Below are 27,272 nucleotides of genomic sequence, written 5' to 3' on the forward strand. Positions count from 1 at the left end.
GAGGAGACAACTAAGTCACATGCAGGAGGAATTTCTATATGCTGAACACAGGCACCAAAAAGGCTATCTCCCATGACCTCCCTACATATGTCCAAGAAATGCCCCTCTGAGGATCTCAGACCTCAGGCAAGCTTATATGAGAACATAGGATCTGTATGATGTGGTGCTTTATAAGTCACTTTTGAGTTATGCCTGGAAATGAATTGAGAGTCAGTGAAGCTGATACATCAAGGGTGTTACATGTTTTCTGTTACCAGCCCCAGTCAGCAGCCTTCCTTGTCACAATTCGGACCCGTTGCAGTTTCTGAACAGTTTCCAAAAGCAGCTCCCCTCATAAATTGTATTGACAGTGGCCAGATTCACATCTCAAACTGAAGTGAAGTGAAGTGAAATAACCATTATAGTTGGTGAACAAGGTTTAAATCTTCATACTTACTCCTGGCCCCTACCGAGATGTTAACCTTAAGATTCAGTGCTGAGTCCAAGGATATACCCAAGCTGCAATCCCATCCAACACATGCCTTCCAAATAGTTCAAGATTGAGGACAGATAAAAAGAAACATTTTTTCATACAGCACCTATGGAATGCAACAATGGTCAACAACATGGGTAACTTTAAAAACCAGATTAGGCCAGCTCATGGATTATAAAACTTCAATTAGTTGCTAGACATGGTGGCTATCTATAGCCTCCAGTATGAAGGCAGATGTCTCTCAATACCAGCTGCTATGAAATATGAGGAGAGCTTTATTGCACTTGGTGCCTTCTCCTGGGGGCTTCCCTTAGACATCTAATTAGCCACTGTGGGACTAGATAGGCCTTTAGGGTGATCCAGCAAGGCTCTCCAAGTGTGTTTCATTAAAGTACATGAGAACACATCTCTCTTTGAGAGTTAGTTATATGTCTTTGAAAATCTCTCTGCCTCAGGCATTTCCCAATTTTACTTTACAGACTGGTTTCTTTCAAGACTGAGTGATTAACCAGTGATCTATTGCCATAATGTTTCTTTTAAATTTCAGTTTTTTTAAAAAAATATATATTTACATAGCACAAATGCATCAGCCCCTAATTTGACTTAACTAGCAATGTATTGGTTACAACACCTTTTTTTAAAAGATGAAGTTAAAAGAAACCGAATCCTGACAGTATGGAAGCTGTATGGATTGGTGATGCTTGGGTCCAGAAATTGGTTAATCATCCTGGTCTGAATGGGAAGAACAGAAGACCTTACTTGGAAAAAATGTTTATCCCATCACAGATGACACAAAATGTAGATGCTTGTGTTAATATTATAGGACAGCCATGTGATGTTATTTAAAATAGGAGCAGGCTGTAAGTTAAGCAAAAATCCCCTTCTGGGCCTAGAATAGCCTGTGGGGACCAAAACCATGCTGAAATTCCATCCCAGGCACCTTAGAGGACATGAATGTGTAAGAGTATCTCTTTTTAAAACAGATTTTGACAAGACTCTTTCAGGTAGGTACATTATGGACTCTACATGTTTGCCATCATGTTTTAGTATAACTGGATGGTAGCAAGACTTGTATGCAGGCCTGTGATGTCGGTACGGCAGATCTTTCACTCCTCCATTTTTCTGCCTTTTTGATTTCTTATTAATTGGCAAATGTATATTGATTAGTAATAATTAGTAATTTGGTAGCACAAGGTATTACATCACCATCACATGAACAACCAACTACATAGATTGATAGGACATAAAATATATATCCTCGCTTAATAAATAAAAGCATAAATTATGTCTTTACCATGTTATTTTCTCCCTCCCCACCCCCTCTCTCTAGAGAGAGAGAGAATTTTAAAACAGGAGTTGGTAAATTTCTACCAGCTCCACACAAAATTGTGACTTTGCCTCCACAAAGTTCCAAAGTTCCAAATTGGACTTTTGCTTAAATAAAGACATTTTTATTAATTGCCATTTTTGTCTGTTAATATATGTGTAAAATATGTTTTTTCTTACGTTCTCATTCTCCCAAAGTGCAGGATTTTTGTTGTTGCTGTTTTCCTTTACTCCTATCCATGTGAAAGGCAGCCTGTATGGATTGTTAGAATATTTTCACTGATGAAAATTACACTTAGAAACATTTGTGTTATTAAAAGGAAACATGACACCTCAGTTCCATTGAATTTAATAAAGATATATCGGATTGTATTTTCAGATTTCTGTTTCTTAGTTTTGTGGATTGTCATATGAGCACTTTATGAACCATAGTTTATAAGTAGTGTGTTATGATTGGCTTCATTGTCACAAATTACTTTACAGTAATTACAGAGAACAGGTATTACCATATGGTTCGAAATAGTTTGTTATTCACATGGCAAGTTTAGTGTCATTTGAAGAAAGGAATTCTTTGAACACAACTGTCCTGAAAAGGATAGCTTTGTTAATATTATTCCTTGTGAAAACTACATAAAAGAATCTTTGTCATTAAAGCTTGCTAATTATTTTGTTTCTATAAATTTGGTATACTGAAGGTAGATGTCATTATTTGCAGCAGGCTTTTTGATAATGTAGAGCTGTAATAGAAACATTTGGGTTCCTCGGGATGTTGACATCAGAGACTTCCCAGTAACTCAGGAGTGTCTATGCTTGGTACTTTTAAACAAAACCAGTAATGACAACTTTTTTAAGGGCTGTGAATATTAATATTGTCTCTTCGGATCCTCAGGAATTACACGTTGTGTGTTCAACAGTGGCCCATTAGAACTGACAAGCTGGGCACAAAATTGATAACCATAACCTATTTACATTTCAGACTATGCAATTAGAGCCTATCATTCACCTTCTGAGATTTTTTATTTATTTCGTATATTTTGAGATTTCATCATGTGAAATCCTGGAATAGAATTTGAGCTTTGTTCTTTTCAAAGAAATTCCTTGAATGTATTATCAGTTGTTTAAAATTAATCTTTCTGTCTGGTAAAGGAATTGTTACTAAGATTCCACTTTGGAATCCATAATTTGAGCAAGGCATCAGACTTTTCTGGCAGCCCCACCACACATGTGCAATTTTTTCTTGGTTTAATTTTCAAGTGTCTGATTCACTTTTACAGTACAGGACAAAAAAGACTCTTCTAACTTTGCTGCTTACTACATACTTTTTGCATCTTTGTCTTCCTTTCAGTGTTTCTTTTTCAAGAGTCACTTTTCTTCTTCATTATCCTTACTGACTGTCAGGTGCCTTTGTCAGTGTCTGTCCTATTCCATACAATTCCTTATGTGGAACACTTGTTATACAAGTTTCATATGGAAATAAATACTTATTACTGATTCAGATTAAAAGTACCAGAGTGCAGTTCCAGAAGGGAGACAAGGAAGAACAGAAAGTCAATTTAATTACTGTGTGTGTATTTGTCTTCGTGTCACCTTCATATGGTTTCTGGTTTTTCCAGTTCCTTCCTCTGAAAAATAGACTAAACTGAACCTGATCCCACTTAGATTCCAATATCAGATTTGATCTGGTAAAATATGAAGTTTGAAGAAGAAGGTGAAGGGAAATACTTTCTTGCTGTTTACCTTCTTGCAGTTTACTATTGATCAAGTTTAGAACCAGAGTTTTAGACAAAGGGGGAATAGAAAGCTGATTTTTCACCTGAAAATTAGTCTAATTTTACAGTGTGTTGGATATAGGATGTGGACAAAGACGAATCAAAACTAATGTTTTACATCTTATCATGGAGTTGGTGGTGGTGATTTTATTTGATCTGTCGAGTAATTGAGGGCGAGGAACTTTGGGAAGATTAGTTGAATCTTGGTGGTGGTGCTTGGTTAGTTACAGTCAGAAATATTAGGCAGTTGGAAATTATTGTACAGTACAGATGGGTAAGAAGAGGCCTATCTAAGACCCGTGACAGAACCCTAAGTTGACAAAACAGAGAGAGTGCCCAGAATCGAGGCCATGGAGTGAGCATGGAATACAAAGCTTGGTATTTGGAAGAAGTCTCAAAAGAGTCAGGACACATCTAGGAGTAGATGTTTGATTTTTGGCAGACGGGGTAGGTTAACATTTGAAAATGAAGGATTCAGTGGTCTAGTCGAATAGACTACATCTGGAATATTTTAGTTGAAAATATATTTGAATTGTCCTATTGAAAGAACAGGTTCAGTGATTGTGCTAAAAGATCAAAGACGAGAAGGGATAGCCATTTCGCAGAGAGCCTTCTACCAAATAAGCTGGGTCTTTTATATTGTCAGAACCTTTTTTCTCAAGGAGTATTTTGCAGTGCAGCAACAGCAGTAATTGTTTAGCTTTACCTTTAACATTTTAGAGGGAACTGAATTAATGTATTGCCTTGTTAAATGAGCAGTCACATATAATTTGGAAATATATTTATTTTGAAAGGACTGCTTATAAAGGAAATATAACTTGATTTCCCCCCCCCCCCAAATTATAATTTTTATTCTTTTTGATTTGTAGGTTTTGTAATTGCCCCCTCCCCTTTATAATGATTTAAATCTATAATTGTTTAACTCACCATGATATTGCCTTTCCATGGTGATGGGATTGCATGCGTCTCTGAGGCAAGAAGTATACTGATGGTAGCAGTGCTGCACTGGTTGATTCTTCCATATCAGATAGGCTTTTACTGAGGAGCCAGACTAAACATGACAAACAGCTACTCCGTACCAGCAAAAGTGTGTGTTTGTGTGTGTGTGTGTGAGAGAGAGATATATATTGTGAGAGAAAGAGAATGATAGAGAATCTCTCAGCAATCACAACAGTGGTGCCATAGCTAACAGTTATTGGTACTTTGTAGAAGAAGGCAATGATAAACCAGTCCTGAGCCTTCTACTTTGAAAATCTTTCATGAAACAGTTGAAAATGAACAAAATATTGTGTCAGGAGGTGAAACTTCCAGGTTAGAAGCCCTTTGGATAATGAAGGGACTAGACAGAAGCCAAAAGGACATTCAGTAGTGCTGAAGTGAAAGGAATGTCTGAAGCTGCACAGAACATATTATAGAAACATGGATTGTGAGAAGTATGAATCAGAGGAAGCTAGACACTGTAAAACAAGAAATGAAACATAAACATTGCAATACTTAGGATGAGTGAGCTGAAGTGGACTAGAAAGGATCATTTTGAATCACATTACAGTGTTTTACTCAGGAAATGAAAATGAACCCTCAACACAACTGTACAATGACTTGTAGGCAGGGACGAAGAAGAACTACTGTAACAGTCAATACAGAAAGCCTCGACAAAAATGTAGAAAAAGAAGCTTCTTTTTCAACAAAAGAAGGCCTCAACAAAAATGTAGAAAAGAGGCTTCTTTTACCGAAAAAAGCTAACTGCCTAAAATGGCGGGTGAGGATAAGTGCCCAGCATGCACGGCTACTTTGAAGTCAGAATCAAGGAGCTGTACAAGGCAAAGGCAGCAAAAACAGAGGTTTATTCAACTAGCCAGATGGATGTCAGAAAAGTGCCATCGCTCAAAGAACCAGCATAACCCATACAGAGAAGTGCAGCACTTTTGACTGCTATTCAAACCTCCTGCTCCTTCCCCTGGTTGGTCAGGAACTGTGTCTCCTAGGATCTGCCTTCTCATAGGCCAAGGCTCCCTCCTGACATCACAGAGGCAAAGAATCCTATGGTGGGAAGAGAGACCAGCTGGGATTGGTGGGATTTTAAAATTAAAATTACGTTTCCGTGCCAGCCTCTGAGGCTTGCAGGCTCTAAAGTCTGGGCTGGAAATAATGAGTACTTGGTACTATTTGACTTTACAAGCTTAGGATAAAACCTCACAAAGGATGAAGTTTGAGTTTTTTTCAAGTGGGTAAATAAAGTTCTTGATGAGTCTTGGGTTTTGCTGGCAATCAACCTCCAAATAGGGAGTCACCTCACCCACTGGAAGAATAATGTGTTGTTTCTCAAAGCAGGCACATGATGATAATAATAATAATAATCATCATCATCATCATCATCATCTTTATTTGTTCCCTGCCACCATCTCCCCAATGGGACTCAGGGCGGCTCATAGAATCACTCCAAGTGCCAGATTCATACAACAATAATAAGTATAAATACGATGACATACATACAGGGTGAGGCAGCATAACTTCCATTTTTCAAAACTTAATAAAACTCATTGTATGAATCAGAATTTTTTTAATGTAGGAACATACCTAAAGTTTTGTTTTACGTAGTTTTGAAGATCAAATTAGGTAGGTGACATCCCCCATTCTCCATACACTGAGTAAACCGATTTCTGGCGTTTGTCATGACTCTAGCCAGCATAGCAGGCGTTATGTTGGCAATTTCTTCCTGGATGTTGATCTTCAAATCTTGTAGGGTCCTTGGACGGTTCACATAAACATGGGATTTCAAAAAACCCCATAGAAAAAAATCACAAGAGGCCTAATCTGGAGAGCGGGCCGGCCTCTTGAAAGTAGGCCTCAACAGCAGAAGCATGCTCCCCACTGTTCCAATGCATGATGGCGACTGAACTGTGTCAGGACAAAACTTTGTCCTCCCGCCTCTCGAACGAGACCACAAGTCTCCGCTACGTCTTCAACCGACTGAATGGCACGCATTTTTAAAAAGGAAGTTATCCTGCCTCACCCTGTATAATAACAGTACATAAAAATCACATTAATAAAATTCCTAAAATGCAGTGGGATCTCCTGGCCTGCTATCTGTCGTAACAATCAATCTAAGTGTGGGCCAGTACTATCAGTGATTCATCACATTGGCCATGGATTACTCAGGATCAAAGGCCTGTCTGAAGAGCCAAGTTTTTAGACTGACCAGAAGGCATGAAGAGAGGGGGCTAATCTAATTTCCTTATAGGAGGGTATTGCAGAGCCGGGGCGCCATCACCGAGAAGTCCCTCTTTGTCATCCCCATGAATCATGCTTAAGACAGTGGTCGTTGTCCAAGTTGCATAAGCACCACACATTATTTGTTATGATATTTGATAACCATGGGTCTGTTGGATCTTGCACTTATTCGCTGTATCTCGAATATGGGGCCATGTAATAAAATATATAAGGAGGGTCGATTTCCACAAGATCTGAGAAATCAAAGGAAAATATATACCAAAAGTTGGGATGCTATATGACAGGGACAAGAAGACACTGCATGATCATGAAGAAATGAAAAGGTGATGGAAACAATGTATAAAACAACTATATAAAAGAGATAAGAGTGACAGATTAATTCAAAGAAGAACCATTTATAGATGAAATTACAGTTTTAGAAAGTGATGGGGAAGCTGCACTGAAAGCACTTTAGAGAGATAAATCACCAGAAACAAATGACATACAAATAGAGCTATTTCAAGCAACAGAGAGTGCATCAGTTCAAATTATATGTAAAATCTGTCAACAAATATAGAAAAGAAATGAATGGCCCACAGATTAGAAATGTTCAATATACATTCCAGTCTCCAAGAAATAAGACACCAGGGCTTGCAGTAATTAGACAACCATTGCATTAATCTTCCATGCAAACAAAACAATTCAAAAACAAGGATTTTTACTATATATGGAGTGAGAAATGCCAGATGTCCAAGCTGGGTACAGAAAAGGAAGAGACACAAGGGATCATATCACAAACACATGGTGGATAATGGAACACGCTAAATTTTTAAAGAATAAAATCAACTTGTGCTTTATAGCAAAGCTTTTGCATAGAACATGATAAATAGTGGATTGCTCTTTAGTAAAGGGGCATACCACAGCATTTGATTCTCCTAAAACATAACCCGTATTTAGGACAAGATTCCACTGTTAGGAAATAATAGGGAGAAACTGAGTGGTTTTCAGTTAGCAAGGGGGTAAAGCAAGGCTGTAACTTACCACCCTATATGTTTAATTTGTATGCTGAACATATTGTATGCACAACTCATACAACTCTGAAGAATTGAAGTATTAAAATTGGAGGAAGGAATGTCAACAGTTTATGATCTGCATGGGCAGGTGTACAGATGAACATTAGAAATACAATGGGCCCCTTAAGAAAATAAAAATAATCACCACACATTATTTATGTAACTGAAGTAGACAATAAAGACATTGAGAAAGGAGAGATTTATTATACCTTGTCTCAATTATTAATCAGAATGGAAACTGCAGTCAAGAAATCAGAAGGAGATTACATATATATCAGCAGTTCCCAAATTACAAACATTTGACTTGCAAATGACTCTTAGTTAGGAACGGGGATGAGACAACAGGAAGTGAGAGAAATCTACTCCTCAGAAGGAAAATTCACTCCTTTGAGAGTTATCATGGGGAAAAGATGCCTCCACTTAAGCATTATCACCAATCCTTGTTTATACAACAAGCCAATTTTTCAAAATCCAATCATTGGGACAGAGAGTGAGGTGAAATCTTTTGAACAGGGGCACAGAAAGCAAAATAAGCACTGTGGGGATGTTAACTCTTCCCAATGCTAGCCAAAGCTATGTATGTATGCGTAGAGAGAGAGAGAGAGCTAGTATTACAGTTAAAAATGTACCTATTCCGACTTACATACAACTTCAGCTTAAGAACAAACCTACAGATCCTGTCTTGTTTGTAACTTGGGGACTGCTTGTATATTTATTATCTGTCTTCTCTCAAGGCTGGAGATAGGGTGCAACATTGTTAAAAGGCATAAATAAAAAATAAACCAATTGAAACAATTATATTGAAAAAATAAGATTAAAGTGATTTAAAATCATATATACAAATAAAATGCTACTTTAAAATTCATAGTTTAAAATTGACTGTGGAGGGATTATATGGGAGAAGATGTTTCTGCAGATAGCCTAAACCCAAACAAGGGCTTTAATTGTAATAATCAACATTATGTACCTAGCCCAGAAAATAATTGGTAGTCAGTGGAGTGATTTTAGTATAGATATGATAGACCCAGTCTTAGATGTATCAGTAACCTTATTTTGAACTAATTCGAGTTTCTGAATTTGATACAGAGGTAGCCCAATGTATAACGCAATATAGAAGTTCAATCTTGAGATTACCAGAACGTAAACTACTATCTTTAGGTCTTCCTAATTCTAAGAAGGGCAGTAGTTGATGTTTCTGCCGAAACTGATTATAAGCACTGCTCACTATCACATCTGTCTGGGCTGACATTTAGAGGGATGGATCCAGGAGTATTTCCAAGCTGTGAACACACTTTCAGGGGGAGTGTTATTAAAAAAACATTGAGGATAGAATGGCCCCTTGTGGGATGCCACACAACAGCTCCTTTTGTTGTTGTTTTAGAGTAGCTATTTCCAAGCACCACCATTTGGAACTTGCATGAGCAGTACACAATGCCTCCAGTTTCCTATATCTCCCCCCCCCCCCCAAGGCATTCCAGAAGGATATCATGGTTGGTGATTTCAAACACATTCCTCTCTCAGTGTTAAGATGAAGATCACCCATTAAGACAACCATATCAGTCTCAGTTGTATATCTGATCTGAATCTGGTTTGAAATGGCTTAGTGAGGTATGTGTCATCTAAGATTACGTGGAGTTGAGGGCAACTGTGGACTTAGAAGGGCAGTTGTGAAGGAACGAGGCAATATACTGAACTTTAAAGATATATTGAAATCTAAAGTTGTAATGTCTATTCCATTGTATTTCCAATTTCTATGTATAGTTGTGAAAACTGGACAATGATAATTTGAAATGTGGTACTGGGGTAGAGTTCTGAGGTACTGTAAACAGCAAAAAAGACAAATAGGTTCTATTGCAGATCGAGACTTTCTCTAGAAGCTATAATGGCTAAACTGAGATTGTTATACTTTGGACATATCATGAGAAGACATGAGAGGCTAGAAAAAACAATGATGCTTGCAAAGTTGAAGGCGGTAGGGAGGTAAAAGGATGATTGCATTCCAGAAGGATATATGCAATGAACAAAGCCAAAGAAGAAGTGCTGAGTCTGTGAGACCTGGACACGATGGTTAATTACAAGGTGACTTGGAGGTCTCTCATTCATAGGGTCATCATAAATTGAAGTTTACTTTGAGATCAGTTCAAAGCAACAGTTTCATCAACTTTCTTGTAAAAATGTTGTGTTCTGATCTCAAAAACACTGAACTCCATTTTCTTTTATTTAATCCTTATTTTTATTTCATGTCCTTGTTTTCTGCTTTGTACCTCCCACAGTTATTGCTTGATCATCCCACCCCCTTCTGCTATTCTGATATTGTATCTAAGCCTGAGTCCAGTGGAATGTGACCATGATCTGTAATTTCTGTAGGAAGTGTAATCGAGTGGCTGAATCAATGTTTTCTCTGATTATACAACTTTTCAATAAGATATTCACACTAGTGGGTGGTTTACAAGACTCATAAGTACTGATTAAATAATGTGTGGATTGCTTCACTGTAGTTCTCAGCTGTATTTAGCTTTTCCTTAAACATTTTGAATCTGATTTGCCACATGCCTTGGAGACTCCTGTCTTAGGGCAGAGGTGACCATTTCTGTCCTTGGTGGTAATTGCAGGCACTAAACTGTAGGGCAGCATATTATGAGCTCCCTCTAGACAATTGGAATTGAGGACATTAAACCCTGATGTCATTGCAGGTCTCATTTAGGTGGTATTCTCCAGAGAGTTATTCTCTTAATTATATATAATACAGAGAAAATATATTTTAAAATTTAAATCTTGAAAAAGAAAAGGGCTACAGGAGGCAGTATTTCTGTGAATACAATTGTGCTTCGTGAAGTATTAAGGACAGCTTCAATATTTAGGATGGCTGGATTGTTTTCCATAATACATACATATTTAATTTTACTTCACATATAATTATATGAAAAATAAACAGCAACATATTTAAAATTGTTAGAGACCACATGAAGCTCTCTAGGACTGGGCGTGGCCAACAGTTAGATAGTCAGTTTTACTTAAGTAGCAGAAAATGCTCTATAAATAGCATAGGTTGTTCAAAGAGTGAATGGTAGTTCAGGTTGAATATCCCTTATGCAAAGTGCCTGGGACCTGAAGTGTTTTGGATTTGGGATGTTTTCAGAATTCAAAATACTTGCATTTTCATATATGTACATAATAAGGTGTCTTGAAGATTAGGACCTAAGCCTAAATACAAAATTTGTCTTATACATAAAATCATCAGAAAGCAGAAATGTCACTATCACAACCACCCATGTGATAGTTTTAGGGTATGGAAAATTCTGGATTTTGAGTATCTTTGATTTGGAATTCTAGATAAAGGATAAACAGGTACAATGGTTTAACAATTTGGATTAAACCAGTGGTTCCCAACTTTTTTTTGACTAGGGACCACTTGACCAGGGTTCTCTATTTAACAGTAGTACTAAGAGGAATGGGGCTGCTTAGCTCTGCAGAAAGGAGCAGAAATAAAATAAATAAAATAAGTAAAGAGGAAGGAGGTTCGCGGGCCGGATTTTCGTTCTCATAGCCCACTGCTGGGCTGCGGCCCACAGGTCGAAGACCACTGCATTAAATAAAAGGTTACATGTTGCATCTAAATAATTATCGTAGTAGATGATCAGTTCTTCTTGGTTGACTTATAAATCCTACCTGGCTGTGACTGCAATTTGACAATAACCTCAGTGATTTGTGTAGAAAAGGCAGCAATAGTTAAAAATGCATTACTACTCTAAATTCAGAGAACTACATCTGATATGGATGTAATTGAATAAAACCTGACAGCTCATAAAAAATATTCTGTCATGAGCTATGTGACATATCTTGTAGAAGTTGTACGTCTTCCTGTTAGATACTAGATATAACAGATGTTTTGGTTATTGTCATAAAATGTGGATTTATATTCATATTTCATAATAATAGTTTAAATTCTAATATGTATACTGTGGAAATATCTGCAAAAATGTTGAAGGGGACATCTTATGCAAATTGTTAGCATAATCTCATTAGGAATGAATACCTGTATTTTAGATATATTAAAGTCTTGTATTTCTAACACTTAATACATATAGCCAGATGAGATTCATGACAGCAGCTTTAATAATAATAAGTTAATATCATATGTGGATATTGTTAATTCAAGCTTTTCTCTTGAATTTTAGTTTTTCCGAAGCTATTCAATAATTTAAAACTTTCTTTTAAAAATACAATAATTGCAAGAAAAGGCTTCAAAGGTGGAAAATGTGTGTGTTGAATGCTGTCTGCCTAAAGAACCATTTGTTTGCTGATCTTCTGTTTCAGCTTTTCTCATTCAACCATTTGTTATTTCCTCAAAATTTCGAGACTGCTGCTTCTGGTTCCAGGATTTCCCTTTATATTTCTTTCCCACTCTGCTGCTACAGTATTTACAGTTGGGATTGTTGTTCCTTCATGCTGGTGATTCAGTTTTCTTCTTCTTCTTTGGATAACAAAACTGTAGAAGCAGGAGTGTGTTCTGGCTGTATTAAATTGGCTAAAACCTTCTAGCACTGCTGTTAGTAGAGATACTGTGATGTCATAGAAAGTTCAGATATGCACACTTCTCCCCAGCTTTGTAAACAAGACCCAAGGGACCTTGATTCTCTCTCTAGCACATTCCTTGCTTTATTTTACTCCATACCCTTATTTGTGGCCCTCCTTCTCACTATTCTGCAGCACCGTCTCAGTTGTCTCCTATTGCCCTTTAACTGTAAGCAGTGTGACTGCTTTTAAAGATTGAGACAATTGTTCTTTTCAGACAGGAGCATAAGAGTGCTTTAAAAGCATAGGTCAACATACATCCACATTATCAATTTTGTTCCCCTAAATGCAACTGCTGTTTGTTCGGGTAAGCGAAATTGTGCTTGCCAATAAAATCTGATATTTTTCCTTCACCAAAATTGCCTAAAGTGTTGATCATGATAGAAATGCTTTCACTTTTTTGCAACTGTTGTTATCTATTTGATTGCCGCTGTGGTATTGCTGTTTGCTCTGCCTTTGTTGCTGCTGGAATAAAATAAAATGGCAAAACAATTAATTTGCTTGTTTCTTCACATATTTGATGATCAAAATGAGATTGCTGAAAAGTGCTATTCCATGTATATTTGGCTACATGGCTGATTAGCTAATAAAATGTAAATTTGCTAAATGAGAGTGATTGGTTTGACTTCTAAGATACCTTGCCTACAGAAGGCATAGTCAGGATTCATTAAACAGTTCTTGTAATAATCCAACAGTTTGCAGAAGTGATGACTATGAGTGGTACATTTTCCCCGCTGATGTGCTTATACATTTAGAATGTACAGAGATCTGTTTGTATTTTTTGCTTTCAAGTCTTTGTCAGTGTATGGAGACCCTATGAATTAAAACCCTAGTAATCAACAACCCTGCTCAGGTCTTCCAAATTCAGAGCTGTGGTTTCCTTTAAAGCAGTGGTTCCCAACCTGTGGTCCATGGACCACCAGTGGTCCACAAGAACTAAAATATGGTCCCCAGCCTAACTGTTACTACACTCTTAACCCTCTTATAGTGCCGAGGCTTATTAAATACGATTTTCTGTGGGTGAGCAGATGGTGACGATTGGATAGCATACATTCTGTATCAGAAACTAGAGCAGATGTGCTATATCCAATGCAGTTTTCTGAATCAGCACCCCAAATAACCAAACTGAACCCTAAGTTGGCCAAAAACTGATTCGTAACCCTTCTGGTACTAATGTTGGAGAGTGGTCCCTGGTCAAAAAAAGGTTGGGAGCCACTGCTTTAAAGATTTAATCCATCTATAATGTAGTGTTTCTCTGTTTTTACTAACTTCCATTTTATTGAACATAATCATGATGTTGTATCATGATACTGCCAAAGTATGATAGCTTCAGTTTAATTATTTTGGTTTCTGGTGAGAGTTCAGCCTCTCTTTAAAAACTTTAAGTGATTTCCATATTGCCTTTCCACTGTTTGAGGCAGCCTACAACAAAGTAAAACCTACCAAATTAAATTCACAATGGCTAATAACAAAATTATCACCAAGAGCAGTAATGAAATGCAAATACCCTATTCTACAACAGAGAAACACAGGTGTTTTCTTTAGCAGATTTGTCCTGCTGAAAAACCAGATTCTGAATTGTGGTAAACAGGATGTAGAAGGTCATTGCATAGCCTTCAGGCTTTAGCACTGAAGGCTCTGTGTTTAGTTACAATGGACAAATTATTTTGAGCTGGAAACCAAAGACCTACCTACAGAGACAACCTGCTGCAACATTGAATTTGTTATGTTGAAAACTAGCCTTTCCCACTTTATTTTTATTGGAAAGAAATCAAAACAAGGTTTTAAAAGTCATTCCATAGCCTACCACCTTCTTTCAGAGCCTGATTGTGCTCCCAAAGTGCTAATAGCATTAAAAATAAAATATATGCTTTCCGCTCTCCCACCATGTTATATCCTTTTCTCATCCCACCATTGCTATGCTTCAAAAACACAAATAGCTTCTGGGGGAAGGCAGATCAATGGCGTATGGCTTGTTTTTCTTAAAGAAAAGAAGGGATGTTGGTATATGTTGCTGTAATGGCAAATTTGGTGTCTTATATGGTATGGGAACTTTTCTGGGTGACTGAGACTGCAAGAAATGATAAGGGATGCATGCCTTCCACTGCTATATAGTATGTGCATATAAAAATACTCTAAAACAGCAATCTGAGTTGGTTGATGTAGAAATAAATGACACCCCATTCCCCACCTTGAGCAGAGTTATTTGGTAAGAAATAGATCCTCACTCATTGAGTATTCACACACACATTTAAAATTATCCAGGATGTAGTTGAAAGCATATGATGCATGACACCAAGTAGATCTATGTCTGATCAATTTCTGGATGGAAGGTCACTTGTGTATCCTGCATACATCTCCTTAAGTTTCCTGAAGGAAGATAGGTTGATCAATGTACTAAATAAAAGAAGGCTTTATCATGTAGCTGATTTTCTCATTTCAAGAAATTCTGCCTTTTTATGTGAAGAGTATGCCTTCCTTTTGCCAAATCTGGAGCACATATTTCACATTTTAAAAAAGACTGAAGGGATCAACCCTTGCTGTATCTGTGTCACTTTTGCAAATCTATTGCAAGCAATATTATTGTAGGATTGAATAGACATTGTGCATGATGTTTCAAGTGTCTGCCAATGCCAATCTTAAATTGTGTCTTAACACACTTGTTTTTAATTGTTGTATTGCGATTTTGTTCTATGTATATTATACATAGAAAAACAGTAGCATTCCCATGGTCAATAGGTACACTATTGCAGGGGTTTTGTTAAATCCTGGATTTTTTGGCTTTTATGTGGCAGTATCTGTATTTTATGGAAAATAGAATGAAAAATTACCCGCTTCGTGTAATTTACCTGGAATATTGAAATCACAAGGTTAGTGGAATTTTTCAGGCAAGAATTGTTCAGACATTTAGTAGAAAACTTGGCAATAGGGTATAGCAGTTAAGGGCATGAATTTTGATTTTTGCCCTAAGATACAAGAACAGACAGGCAACCTTTTAATGGTGGGTTTTAAGTGCAGCTGTCAGGATGCTTTTGCCCTTCCCCTACTCTTTTATACTGATGCTTTGCTTTCCTTAAGGCTAGAATCGTACTCTGATGAGACAGAGGCTAAGAAGCTCTCGTATAAAATATTTTTTGCGGGGACTTTCAGCTAGAAATGGCTTCAGTGTCTGGTGGTTTCTATCTCTCTCTCTTAAAATCATTGTCTTAGGGTTGTTCGTATTTTAATACTATGCTAGTGAGCTGTGATGTTGAATAGGGAAGGTTCGGGGAAGGGGATGCATTGTATTCAGCTGCCATGCTGTTATCAGAGGGATTGTTTCTGGACATAGGTTTCATAGCATTCATTGGTTGTCTGGAAAAAGCCATTTCATCTGAGGATTGGACAAGGAGCTGCGTCAATTTGCTGCCCGTCTCCAAGGCACTGGTGATGCTGCCTCCACAAGCTGGCTAACGTCACAGCTCCATCACCCAGCGGGGTGTGGGCTTGCTTGTTCCCCCTTCTCCCATTCTCTGTTTAATTCTGTATTTGCTTCCTGCTGCATTTCTTAATCTGTCTTCTGCCAAATGCTAACAGCATGATATTTTGCAATCACTTAGGTGAATACAAGAAGGACGAACTCCTGGAAGCTGCTAGGTAAGTGCTGTTCAGAATACAAATTGGTTGTTTTTAAAGAGAAGGGATAGAAAGCAAGAGCAAAAAACAGCTTTTATTATCTCGTTTTCTGTCATTACCCTTTTATGATATTTATGCAAATGAACCAAACTTGTTATCATGGGGGTCTTTGGATTTTAGCCATTTGCAAAAAAAAGCAAAATAGCCTGTTTATTTCTAATCATGCAATATGGTGGTGGTTGAATTTTTGACATAATGTAGTCTAGATTTCATTGATATCTAGAGAATGATGGGTTTAGCAAGAAGCATACAGCTTAAAGACATATTATACATGGTTTAAAATTAATGCTTATCACGAGCCTTGAGCAAGGGATTTGAAGCTGTTTATAGTGTCTTGTAGAATATATAGCAAAAATCTATTTGGGAAATGTCTTTTGGTAGTTACAATCTAATATAAGCTAAAATATTATTGTCGTCATTTTGTGTTCTAATCTTACTTGTAATGCATAGATTTCATGCGGTTGTATGTTTTTAAGCAATTTCAAATGCACACTATTGGTGGTTCTTTGTATATGCCGATATATAAAGCATTAATGAGAAATTCCATATCAAACATTTTCTAAGGTATCCCTCCCACCTCATTTCTTCTTCACAATGCAGGAGTGGCAATGAAGAAAAACTGATGGCTTTGTTGACACCTTTAAATGTGAACTGCCATGCAAGCGATGGGCGAAAAGTAAGTCTGTGCATATTTAATCTGTTTGTCTTTATTGTTTGTTTGTTTTTGGACTGCTAGCCTGTCAATTTTCTTAACCCCAGTTTTGTAGAAGTGCTGTGATTGGTGTGTTTTCCCCATAAAATTAAATGATGTATCCACGATTGATGGTTTGTGGCAGATTGACTGAGCCAGTGAAGCGTGCATTTGTAGTAATGCTGTTTGTTTGAAATGTCAGCTACAGAGCTGTTCTCTGGATTGTTTGATAATAAAAAATAAGCCCACATTTCAGTTGCTAACGTCTGTAAAAGACCATTCATCTAATGTACTTTTTTCTAGGGATTTTTTAGCAAAAGGAGATGGGATGCCACGTCTCTGCTGCTCGGCTTGTTAGAGCAAATTGCAGATCAGCTTGATCAGTGGCTACCGATTATTAACTTTTAACATTTTATGCTTTCTGTGTCTGGCTGCAGCTTTATATAACAGGAATGCTGAATGAAATTGATTGGGCTGGAAGTGAGGGGAGGGGAAGAACATACAAAGACAGTGTGCTGGTCAGGCTTTATGTCATTTCCCCTTAATTTACATAGTAAGCATATGACCATATTGTCTTTTTTGCTCACTTATCCATATTTAATTTGGTATCACAGACCTGACCTCATTCATATAGCATAGTAACCTTATCCCTGTGTGACACTATTTTTCGTGTTTGCCAAAATCTTCATAACATGATTTAAAACAGGGTTGACCAGCTGCTTTTGCCTGTGAGGCTGGATTCTTCTCAGCCAAGCTGGAGAACAGGAAAGGAGAGAGAATATTTGGGGCACAGTTGTGGCTCAAATATGGGCAGTTGGCTATCTTGAACAGAGGCAATTTTAAAGAAGTATACTGATTCTAGTATAGCAGAAGCATGTATTTAAATTTTAGGAACACAATCTTGGCAAAGCTAAACAGATTTATACCATAAATGTCAGCATTTATAGTCCTGAAAATCACAACTTTGATTGGATAATATAATATTGTTATCTGTGCTAAGTATACTGAAATGATAAGCGCAGGTTCTTGACTTGTATTAATCAAGGTATATTTTTAATTTATTGATGACATTAAAATATTTAACTAATGAGCTCATAGTGATTGAAATCTCAACAGTGATGCATAAAATAAACATTTTATCAATAGCTATTCATTTCTTAATCTTTTTAGATTAGACTGGATTTTAAAGAAATAGAAAATGTATTTAGCATTCTTAGCCTGATAATGTGGGGATATATAATAGTTCTTTTCTCTGTGTATGAGAGAGAAAAGAGAAGCTTGTTTTGTAAGCAATATTCTTATTATAAAGTACTGAACAGAAAATTAGTGCATTTTTGTATAGCAAAATCCCCACAATTAAATGAGACCTAGATTCATATGTCTTCAAATTTAGTATTAATTATTTAGTAAAATTATATTCGAAATCCTCTAAAATACATAATATTTATAAGAGGAAGATGTTCGGAAGTTGGGACATTTAAAATAGTTGAGATGCAGCAACATATGAAATGATCTGAAGGATGAATATCCTTCCAAGGTAAAAAAAAAACCCATCAAATTATGACTTTATAAATAATTAAGTTTGGTGGCTGCTCAGTATTCAGAGTTTTGTTTGATATTCAGAGCAAAGCCTTCCAGTAGATAAGGTGAGAGGAAAAGATTAGTATACCATGATAGGTCTGCAAATTGCTTGTTATTCTAGTTGGTAATTGCTACTGTTAAGAGGAGCACTATTTGGGTTTTCTTCCTTAAGCACCAAATGATTGGTTCATCTCTACAGATATTTGTATCAGTTGTTCAAGAGTCCAAGGAAATATTTCTGTTCACAGAACACCTGTGCCATGGCTCCTCTTTCACTTGGCAAGGAATAATCTGTGTAGTAAATAATCTGTTTTTGATAATTTAATTGTTATTAAATGAAGCCTACCAATTTCAACATTCAATGTGCAATAATTTGGAAAATTAAAGCTGGCATGGATACCAAAGCACAGCCATTTGGCCCCCTAGGTGCTTGGGACTCCAGCTCCCAGAAACCCTAGCAAGCTTGTCTAGTAGTCAGGAATTCTGGGAACTGGGAGTCCCAACCTCTCAAAGGGCTGCAAGCTGTGCAGGCCCAATTTAGAGTGTTTATACTCTAATGTTCAGTCACAAAAGTTCTCAAGGCACTTTATAGATTGTTAATTTGACAATCTTCCTGTCCTCAGGCTTACAATCTCAATGAGTCAGGGCACACAAGAAACAGGGAATGGCAGTAGGGGAGGGGATTAGGTTCAGCAGATACTTCTTCGAGGTCAGGATAGTGACAATTGGGATGGAAAGAGGGCATTCCATCTAATTCTGTGCATAGACATGGTGGAGCTGTGTCTATCTCTTGTTCTCCCTTTCCAAGACCAGGGCAGTGGCAGTAACAATAACAACAATACAGCTAAATACATGGTGGCTGCTATGGATCTAGTTTTCTGAGAAGCTCTATGCATTGTCTGCTAGTGCCTCACTTCTGAATGTTTCTTATTTTTCAATGTTCTCTATAGAAACATTGTTCAGATGAAATGTGATTTTTGCTGTGAGGTCAGATGCAGCCTTCAAGTCTTAATGTTCCATGGGACTTTGAAAGACACCTGTACTATTGATCTCTTTTCCTAATTGATGCCAGCTGAATATCATCTCTGGGTTGGGGATTTCAGAGAGAAGATAAACACAAGCTTAATAATATACCAGTGACACTTTCTATATCAGACACCATCAAACTCGAGCCCTCCAGCTGTTTGGGCCCCTAACACCCAGAGTTCCTGACCATTGAACAAACTGGCTAGGGCTCCTGGGGGTTGGAGGCCCAAACAGCTGGAGGGCTGTAGTTTGGGGATGTCTGCTCTATATGTTTGAAAACATATTTCTCTCTATGCTTCCATAATGTGCCTAGTACCATAGCATCCGACAGTGCATTTAACTGTAAATAAGGCATTGCATCAAACCTGTAGTGGAACTGAAAATTTCAAGTATATTGACAGTAGATCAGTGTCTAATATACAGGTCAAAGATAAATCAAATGTATATTGTTATCAGAAATAACCAGTTTAGATGGTATTTCAATGAAATAAACAGCATTGGCCATTTAGCAGAACAGTAGGAAAGGAAATGATACAGACTCACAAATTTTATGTTACCAAACAATTGTTACAGTGCGGCATTAAAATAAATTGCCTATGCAGTGTACTGCATTTTTTCCTACATAGTTTTTTCTCCAAAGCTTAGCTGTGTTAGAAGCAATTCTATATTATGTATCACTGGGAGTTTCTGAGGATTCTTCAATTCTTTAACCCACATGTGTCAAAATTTGATCAGTTATGTTGGCTGAAGCACTGCTTCTTCAGCCAAATGGGGTCTGCTTATCTCAATGTTGGAGTCACAAAAAGATTGGCAACAGTTAATTGTTTCTGAACACCATCTATTTATACAAATCTGTTAGCAGCAATGTGAAGTGTTTACAGTGGTACAGCAGATAATTTCCAGTACAGCAGAAAATGCTTCAGCTGTGCTTCACAAAAAGAAAAATCAGACTGTTTAGTAAGCCTTCCAAATGCTAATTTATTACCTCGGGTCACATAAAAATTTCTAATGTTGAAAGGTCTGGCAAATGGAACTGTTTTAAAAGCCCTGGTTAGAAGGATATTAATGTAGACAGAGATCACTCCCCTTCTGGGTCATGTGGGGATTGAGGACAAAGGGAAGTAAAAGATGGCTAAGAATATTGCAAAATCATTATCAGCAGTGAAGTAACTTCCAAGTAATTTTATTTGCCTCAGAAGGGCAGTGGCATCTGATTGCTTGATTACCTTCCAGACCATCTTAACTGGCAGCAGAAATAATATTTGAGACAAATGTAGGCCTGTGACTCCAACGTTTTCCTCTTTGCTGGGTGAAGAAGCCATTTCATGGAGTTTATATTTTATTGGATTTTGCTGCATAATCAGCACGGTGAGCTCTGAATATTTCCTGCCAGACTTGTGGTCTGATCTACACAAATGGCTCATCACCTGAAGTTTAGATCTGAACTGTTTCACTTGAGAACACTTATAGGTGGGGTTGCATGTTTGACTGTCTGAGACACACACACAAACTCAAGATTTCCATCAGATAGAAATCTTGTATATTAGGGATAAGGAAGCAGTGACATGTTTCCAACCTATCTCTTTGTAATGGGATTGATGGTATTTCACAATGGTCCATTATGCTAGATGTTCTTCATGTAGAGACAAAAGTGGATCACTTTGATATGATTCTGTTGTGAGGTATGTTAGTTTATAATACTGTATTTCCTCTACTCTGACACACTTTTTTCCTTACATAAACCTCTCTAAAATTGGGTGCCATCTTAGAATTGCAGGTGTATCTTATTTGTTTTATTGGTAGTGGTACTGAAGTTATTGTATGTCTTACAATCAGTGACGTCTTACAATTGAAGTTATATGGTAGCTGTTATTGAGTTACAGCTTTCCTGACCATTTCCTGACTGTTTCTAAGGTATGCATGTCCCAAAACCCCTTAACATGTAAAAGGGGTTTGTGTAAAAAGTTACTACAAGATTTCTGGACTTAATTAACTTCTAGTGAATTTCTGACGTGTTTTACCATGTTGGTGGGCAATACCTGCAGATTAAAAACTGCTTGATACACAAACTAAATTCCTTTTCATGCTGTGTATACTTAACAACAAAACCCTTCAACATAAGTGAAGGACAATAGGAGTGTGCTACACCAGTTTAGAGAAGGGAAACCAACCTCTTGCTTTCTGCATATGTGAATGACTGAGTTCAAGGCAGCTTTTTCAAAAGAAGACTCAGCCTTTGTAGTATTTCACTATTTATCTTAACTGTCTTGGACAAGAAGGAAACACGTTTCATCTTTTATCCATTGCTTTGTATGAACTGAATACAATGCTGAAATACTAATTGTGTGGAAATACTGAAAACCTTTAATACTGTTGCATGTTCGACTGGAGGAAAATATATGAGAACAAATGCCTCTTTAACCTCTCTCATCATCTATATAAATAAAAACATAATGTTCGTTTGTGGGATTAACATAACTCAAAAACCACTGGACGAATTGACACCAAATTTGGACAGAATATGCCTAACTACCCAATGAGTGACCATCACTCAAAAATTGATTTTGTCATTTGGGAGTTGTAGTTGCTGGGATTTATAGTTCACCTACAATCAAAGAGCATTCCGAACTTCACCAACGATGGAATTGAACCAAACTTGGCACACAGAACTCCCATGACCAACAGAAAATACTAGAAGGGTTTGGTAGGCATTGATCTTGAGTTTGGGAGTTGTAGTTCACCTACATCCATAGAGCACTGTGGACTCAAACAATGATGGATCTCGGCCCAAACCTGGCACGAATACTCCATATGTCCAAATATGAACACAGATGAAGTTTGGGGGAAATAGACCTCGACATTTGGGAGTTGTAGTTACTGGGATTTATAGTTCACCTACAATCAAAGAGAATGCTGAACCCCACTAACGACAGAATTGGGACTTTCCAGATCACCAGATTGGGCCACAGCAATGCATGGCAGAGAGCAGCTAGTATTACATAAATATATAGGTAGTCCCCACATTACAAATATCCACCTTGCATACTATTCCTAGTTACAAATGGGGGTGAGGCAACAGGAAGTGACAGCCAAGTTCACTCCTGAAAAGAGTTATCATGGGGAAAAGGTGTCTCCATTGAAGCTATATCACCAATCCCTGTTTCCACGACAACCCAGCATTTTCAAAATCAGTTGTTACAAGGACAGAAAGTGAAGCGAAATTTTCTGAGCAGTGGCACGGATAGCAAAACAAACATTACAGGGGTGGTAACCTTTCCGTGTAGTATCCAAAATGGGGGGGGGGGGGGGAATGGATGTTACACTTCATATGTACCTGTTTGACATACTCATAGATGCAAATTCAACAAGACCAAATCTACAGAGTCTGTCTTGTTCATAACCAAGGACTGCCTGTAGTCATGCATTTAAACAACATTTTTTCATACAACTTGTGGTTGTATGAAAGCACATCTATGCTTAGGATAGTTTCAGACATTACCTAATGTGGATGAATAGAGAATGGAACAAAACCTGGATGAATAGAGAATGTAACAAAAATATGGGCCTTTCTGATAAGGTCCATATTTTATTCAAAGATTCAGAATTCTACTTTTTAAGCTGTCAGTATGAAGCCTTGTTGTCTGTTCCTCTTCAACAATGGCTTCAGGACCTTTTCAGCCATCAGTACCCATTCAGATACTGTATTTATCTTAGAATATAAAAGATGAGAAGAACTTGTTATAGTACTTGCAACACACTTTCTTGCTCTGATTTTCTCTTCCTAAGAGAGGCAAGCGTAATGTTGATACTTGTAGACAGGTTTTGACTCAAGCAGTTTTTAAATAGAAATGTATGTGCAAGAAAACTCAGTAGGTTCGAGCTAGTTATTAGAGTTGGGCCCAAATCACTGTTAAAGAAAAGATTTGTAGTTTTCGGAGGGCTGTTTTTGTTTAATTTCCAAAAACAGAGAAGAGAGGGATGAAAAGACCAGCAAAACGGATTCAAAGAGATGAAATGTTCAGAAAGAGGCAGGGGGATCTGCGGCATCTTTTTCTCTCCCTGGCAGAAGAATTATTTTCCTCCATTATTTTCTTGGAAAATTGCCTTCTCCAGAGAGGGCCCTGGGAACGTGCGTTCCCAGTGGCACAAGCATAGGGTGGCCATTGAAAGTTCCTCTCGGAGCATGATGGGAGTTGAAGTTTTTCTCTCTGTGTGTCTCTTAGCCAATAAAAAACCGGCTGGTGTCCATGATCTGATTGACCTGAGAATGGACATAGTCGGTGACTACCATTCCTCAGCCTCTCTTGCAATTTGTCTTATTTTAAAAAATGTTGTGTTTAAAACTTAAAATAATTCTTAAAAATCAGTAGATTGGTGAATTGCTTTGAAACTTGGCAGGCCTGCAGTTGTAAATGGCAATACACAGGCAATAGAAAGTTATTTTAGTCTACAAGTGAGGTAGGTTTTATGTAGATAGGCCTTAAAATGGCTGAGGATTGAGCCTTTAAAGTTTTCCATTGTAGCCAATGGGTCGAATCTCTGCCGAAATAAGCAGGAAACACCCTTTCCTTTTTGGGTAACCTTCTGGTAAACGAAATAAGGGGTCAGACCAAAACGGACCTGAAAACAGTATGCCTTTTGGCCCGAATGCACATGACTACTAGATATTAACTATGACACCTGATTTAGAGAGAAAAGTTTAGGACCTTTCCAGAAACAGGCAGAATAGTTATTCAGCAAGAATGAGACAAGTCTGTGTAGCCCTTAACCAATATGCAGCCACTGAATTTGGGTCCCAGGAGCCTGTTAAAATTTTTAGAAGTTTTAAAAATGTAAAAATGTTTTTTACGACCTATAAATGGGCTCAAACCTGTTGCAATTGCAAAATGCAGCAGTTTTCTTCTCCAAATGTATAAGGTATGTTGCTGTCACATACTTTGAAAACCTTGTAGTACATTCTCCTTGTGCTGTAGCATTCAACCAGCTCCATTTTTCCCTTCTCCTTGCTTTGGCCCAGCCCGTTCCAGATACTCCAGGCCCCTTATTGAAATCTTTGCCCCTGGCAGCTTACCTTGCATGAAGAAGAGAACAGAACAGATTTTAAATTGATTTTAATATATGTTGTGTTAACAGTTTATGCCTATGTTTTTGTTTTATATTGTATGTTTTTGTATTAGGGGAAATAGGGCGGTATATAAATAAAGTTTTATTATTATTATTATTATTATTATTTATTAAATAGACTCAAATCAAAACTGGAGGGAGGTGATATTGCTCTTTTTGTTTCACTTCAATTTTTTTGTTCCACAAATGGAATCTGACAGGATTTTAAAGTATATTTTAGAGAGGGAAACCACAGCATACTGCAGTGGTTTTGACCTGTCTTGAGAACTGAAGGGGTTGAAATTGCCCAAGAAACATTTTTCACGTATCTGGGGTTTTTGCTATGTCCACCTCTCAGTTTTCCACCTTTGTTCTTAAACAGGATAACTAAGAGAGGGGGAGAAAATACAGATTGAGTAGCCCTTATCTAGAATTCTGAAATCCAGAATACTCCGAAACCCAAACTTGTTCACACAGGTTGCTGAGATAGTTATACCTTTGCTTTCAGATGGTTCAGTGGACACAATCTTTTGTTTCTTGCACAAAATAATTAAAAGTATTTCATAAAATTATCTTTCATCTATGTGTATAAGGTGTATATGAAACATTTATGAAATTTATGCCTAGACTTGGGTCCCATCTCCAAAATATATAATTATGTATGTATGCACAAAAACAGGCATTCCAAAAACAAACAAAAAAATCCAAAATACTTCTGGTCCTGAGCATTTTTGATAAGGAATGCTCAACCTGTATTTCATTTTTATAGTTCTTACAAAGGAATTTAATTTAGCTGAAAGTCCCAATCAGCCACCCCTTCCTTAGATAAAGCTGGGGTATAAATGAAATAAAACAAAATAATCAGTAGCTGAGTTAGAGCTTGAACCTAGTCATTCGTGTTTTGAATGTGAGATGATATGGTTTTGTCAGTTCGTTGTATATCTGCTACATACCCTATTGAGAGAAGAGAACCACCTCAATAGGAAATACAGTTAGCAGAGGTTCCTTTCCACAAGCAAAACACTAAAAGATTAGAGCCTTACAGAATATGCTTAAATGCTTTGGAGAGACAAAAACCACTAAAAATTGTAGCTTCTATTTAAAGGATCCTCCAGATTACATTTTGTGGTCTTGCTTGGCAATGACAATTCTATGATTGGTAAGCAACTTGGAACAAACTACATTGAAATATCCAATGTAATTTTGTACTTGCCTTTAGCTTTTAAACACAGGCAATAGAAAGTTATTTTAGTCTTAGTGCCAGAAGCACAATACTTGCTGAATAGGCAAAAGGTTTTCTCAGAAGGTACTAGTCGAGCAAAAAATAAGTATCTTGAATTGTAGAAGAGGATAGAAGCTGGTATTGCTCATGAGAGGCGCTATTAGTTTCCCAGAACATTTTCCAATGTTCTAAAGAACATTACTTGATTGAAGACATTTCATTTAATGTTGTTTAGTAGTTTGACTGTTTCATTGGTACTCTGAGAAACCATGGTTCAAATCCCTGCTCAATGATGAAAGCCCACCTTGAGGTCATCATAAGTTTGAAAAGTCAAGAAATGTGTTTGGAGTTTTATGTGGAAATTGTTGTATTGTAGCATTTATGATTGTGTAAAGAGAATAGCATATACTTACATTTAATGAAAAATAACTACTTCAGAAAGAGCACTATTTTTGAAATAACATGCATCAAGAGAGGTGAACCTGATACATCTTAGGTCATCACTTTAATTATTTTTTCCCTTCTGAGATATACCTGAAGAATCATTGTAGTACCTTTAGCTTCTCTCATTAATTGTCTGCATTACCTAGTTCAAGATAAGAGAAGAATGATTTGATATAACTGCAGTTGTCAATCCATATTTGGGGCTTTAACCTTCTCAGATTTGATTACAGGAAGTCCCTGAGTTACAGACATCTGACTGACATATGACTCATAGTTAAGAGCGATGGTGAGACAACAGGAAGTGAGAGTAAATTTATCTCTAAGAAAGAAAATTCACTTCTGGAAATTATCATTTAAAAAGGGTGTCTCCACTGAAGCTTTATCACCAATCCTTGTTTCCACAACAAGCCAAATTTTTCAAAATCCAATTCTCACAGCGACAGAAACTGATATCTTCTGAACAGTGACACAGGCAACAAAAGAAATTTTGAAGGAGTGATAACTAGATAGCATATGGAAGGGTTACCAGAACTAGAAAAAAAGTATGTTTAGCTGGAGTTACACTTAAAAATGTACCTGTTCCAACACACATAGAAATTCATCTTAAGAACAAACCTACAGAACCTATCTTGTTTGTAACCCAGGGACTACTTGTAATCATAGATTATTTGCTGCTGCCCTACACCATTTTTAATAGGGACTTGGATAAAACTGGTATCCATTTTGAGCAGTATTCAGTTAAGTCAGGCTTAATTAGCAATCAAATCTTTAGTTGCTGGGGAAAAATCAAACTGGCTGGGCCTAGCTGCACATGCATTCTCTCAGTCACTTGTATGGGGAGGATGGGAAGAGGGAGCAGGAGAATGGATCAATCTATATGTTCCCTGGCACATTCAGCTGGTGTGTGGGTGGAGGGAGCACATGGAAGAAGGTTGTGCATGTGCATTCCTTCATGCACTTACTCAAGTGAGTAGGGAGATAAGATGGGTAGACACAAAGAAGGAGAATGGGTGATGTATAAGTCTCTGGGACAGACAGAGGAAGCAGGATGTAGAGTCAGGAGGAGGGAGAGCAACAGGTTATGCAAGTTGACAGTGGCAATGGG

At 37.3% G+C, this 27,272-nt stretch overlaps 1 protein-coding gene across 1 annotated transcript in view; it reads left to right on the plus strand.

Annotated features, from left to right (window-relative positions):
• TNKS (tankyrase) overlaps nucleotides 1-27,272 on the plus strand; it is a 90,894-nt gene that overhangs the window by 15,987 nt on the left and 47,635 nt on the right. Inside the window, exons 4-5 of the mRNA XM_060762702.2 lie at nucleotides 16,025-16,061; nucleotides 16,701-16,776. Of these exons, the coding sequence (XP_060618685.2) occupies nucleotides 16,025-16,061; nucleotides 16,701-16,776 (113 nt within the window). The remainder of the gene's footprint in view (nucleotides 1-16,024; nucleotides 16,062-16,700; nucleotides 16,777-27,272) is intronic.

Source organism: Anolis sagrei, chromosome 2 (genome assembly GCF_037176765.1).
Source record: "Anolis sagrei isolate rAnoSag1 chromosome 2, rAnoSag1.mat, whole genome shotgun sequence".
NCBI lineage: Eukaryota > Metazoa > Chordata > Lepidosauria > Squamata > Dactyloidae > Anolis > Anolis sagrei.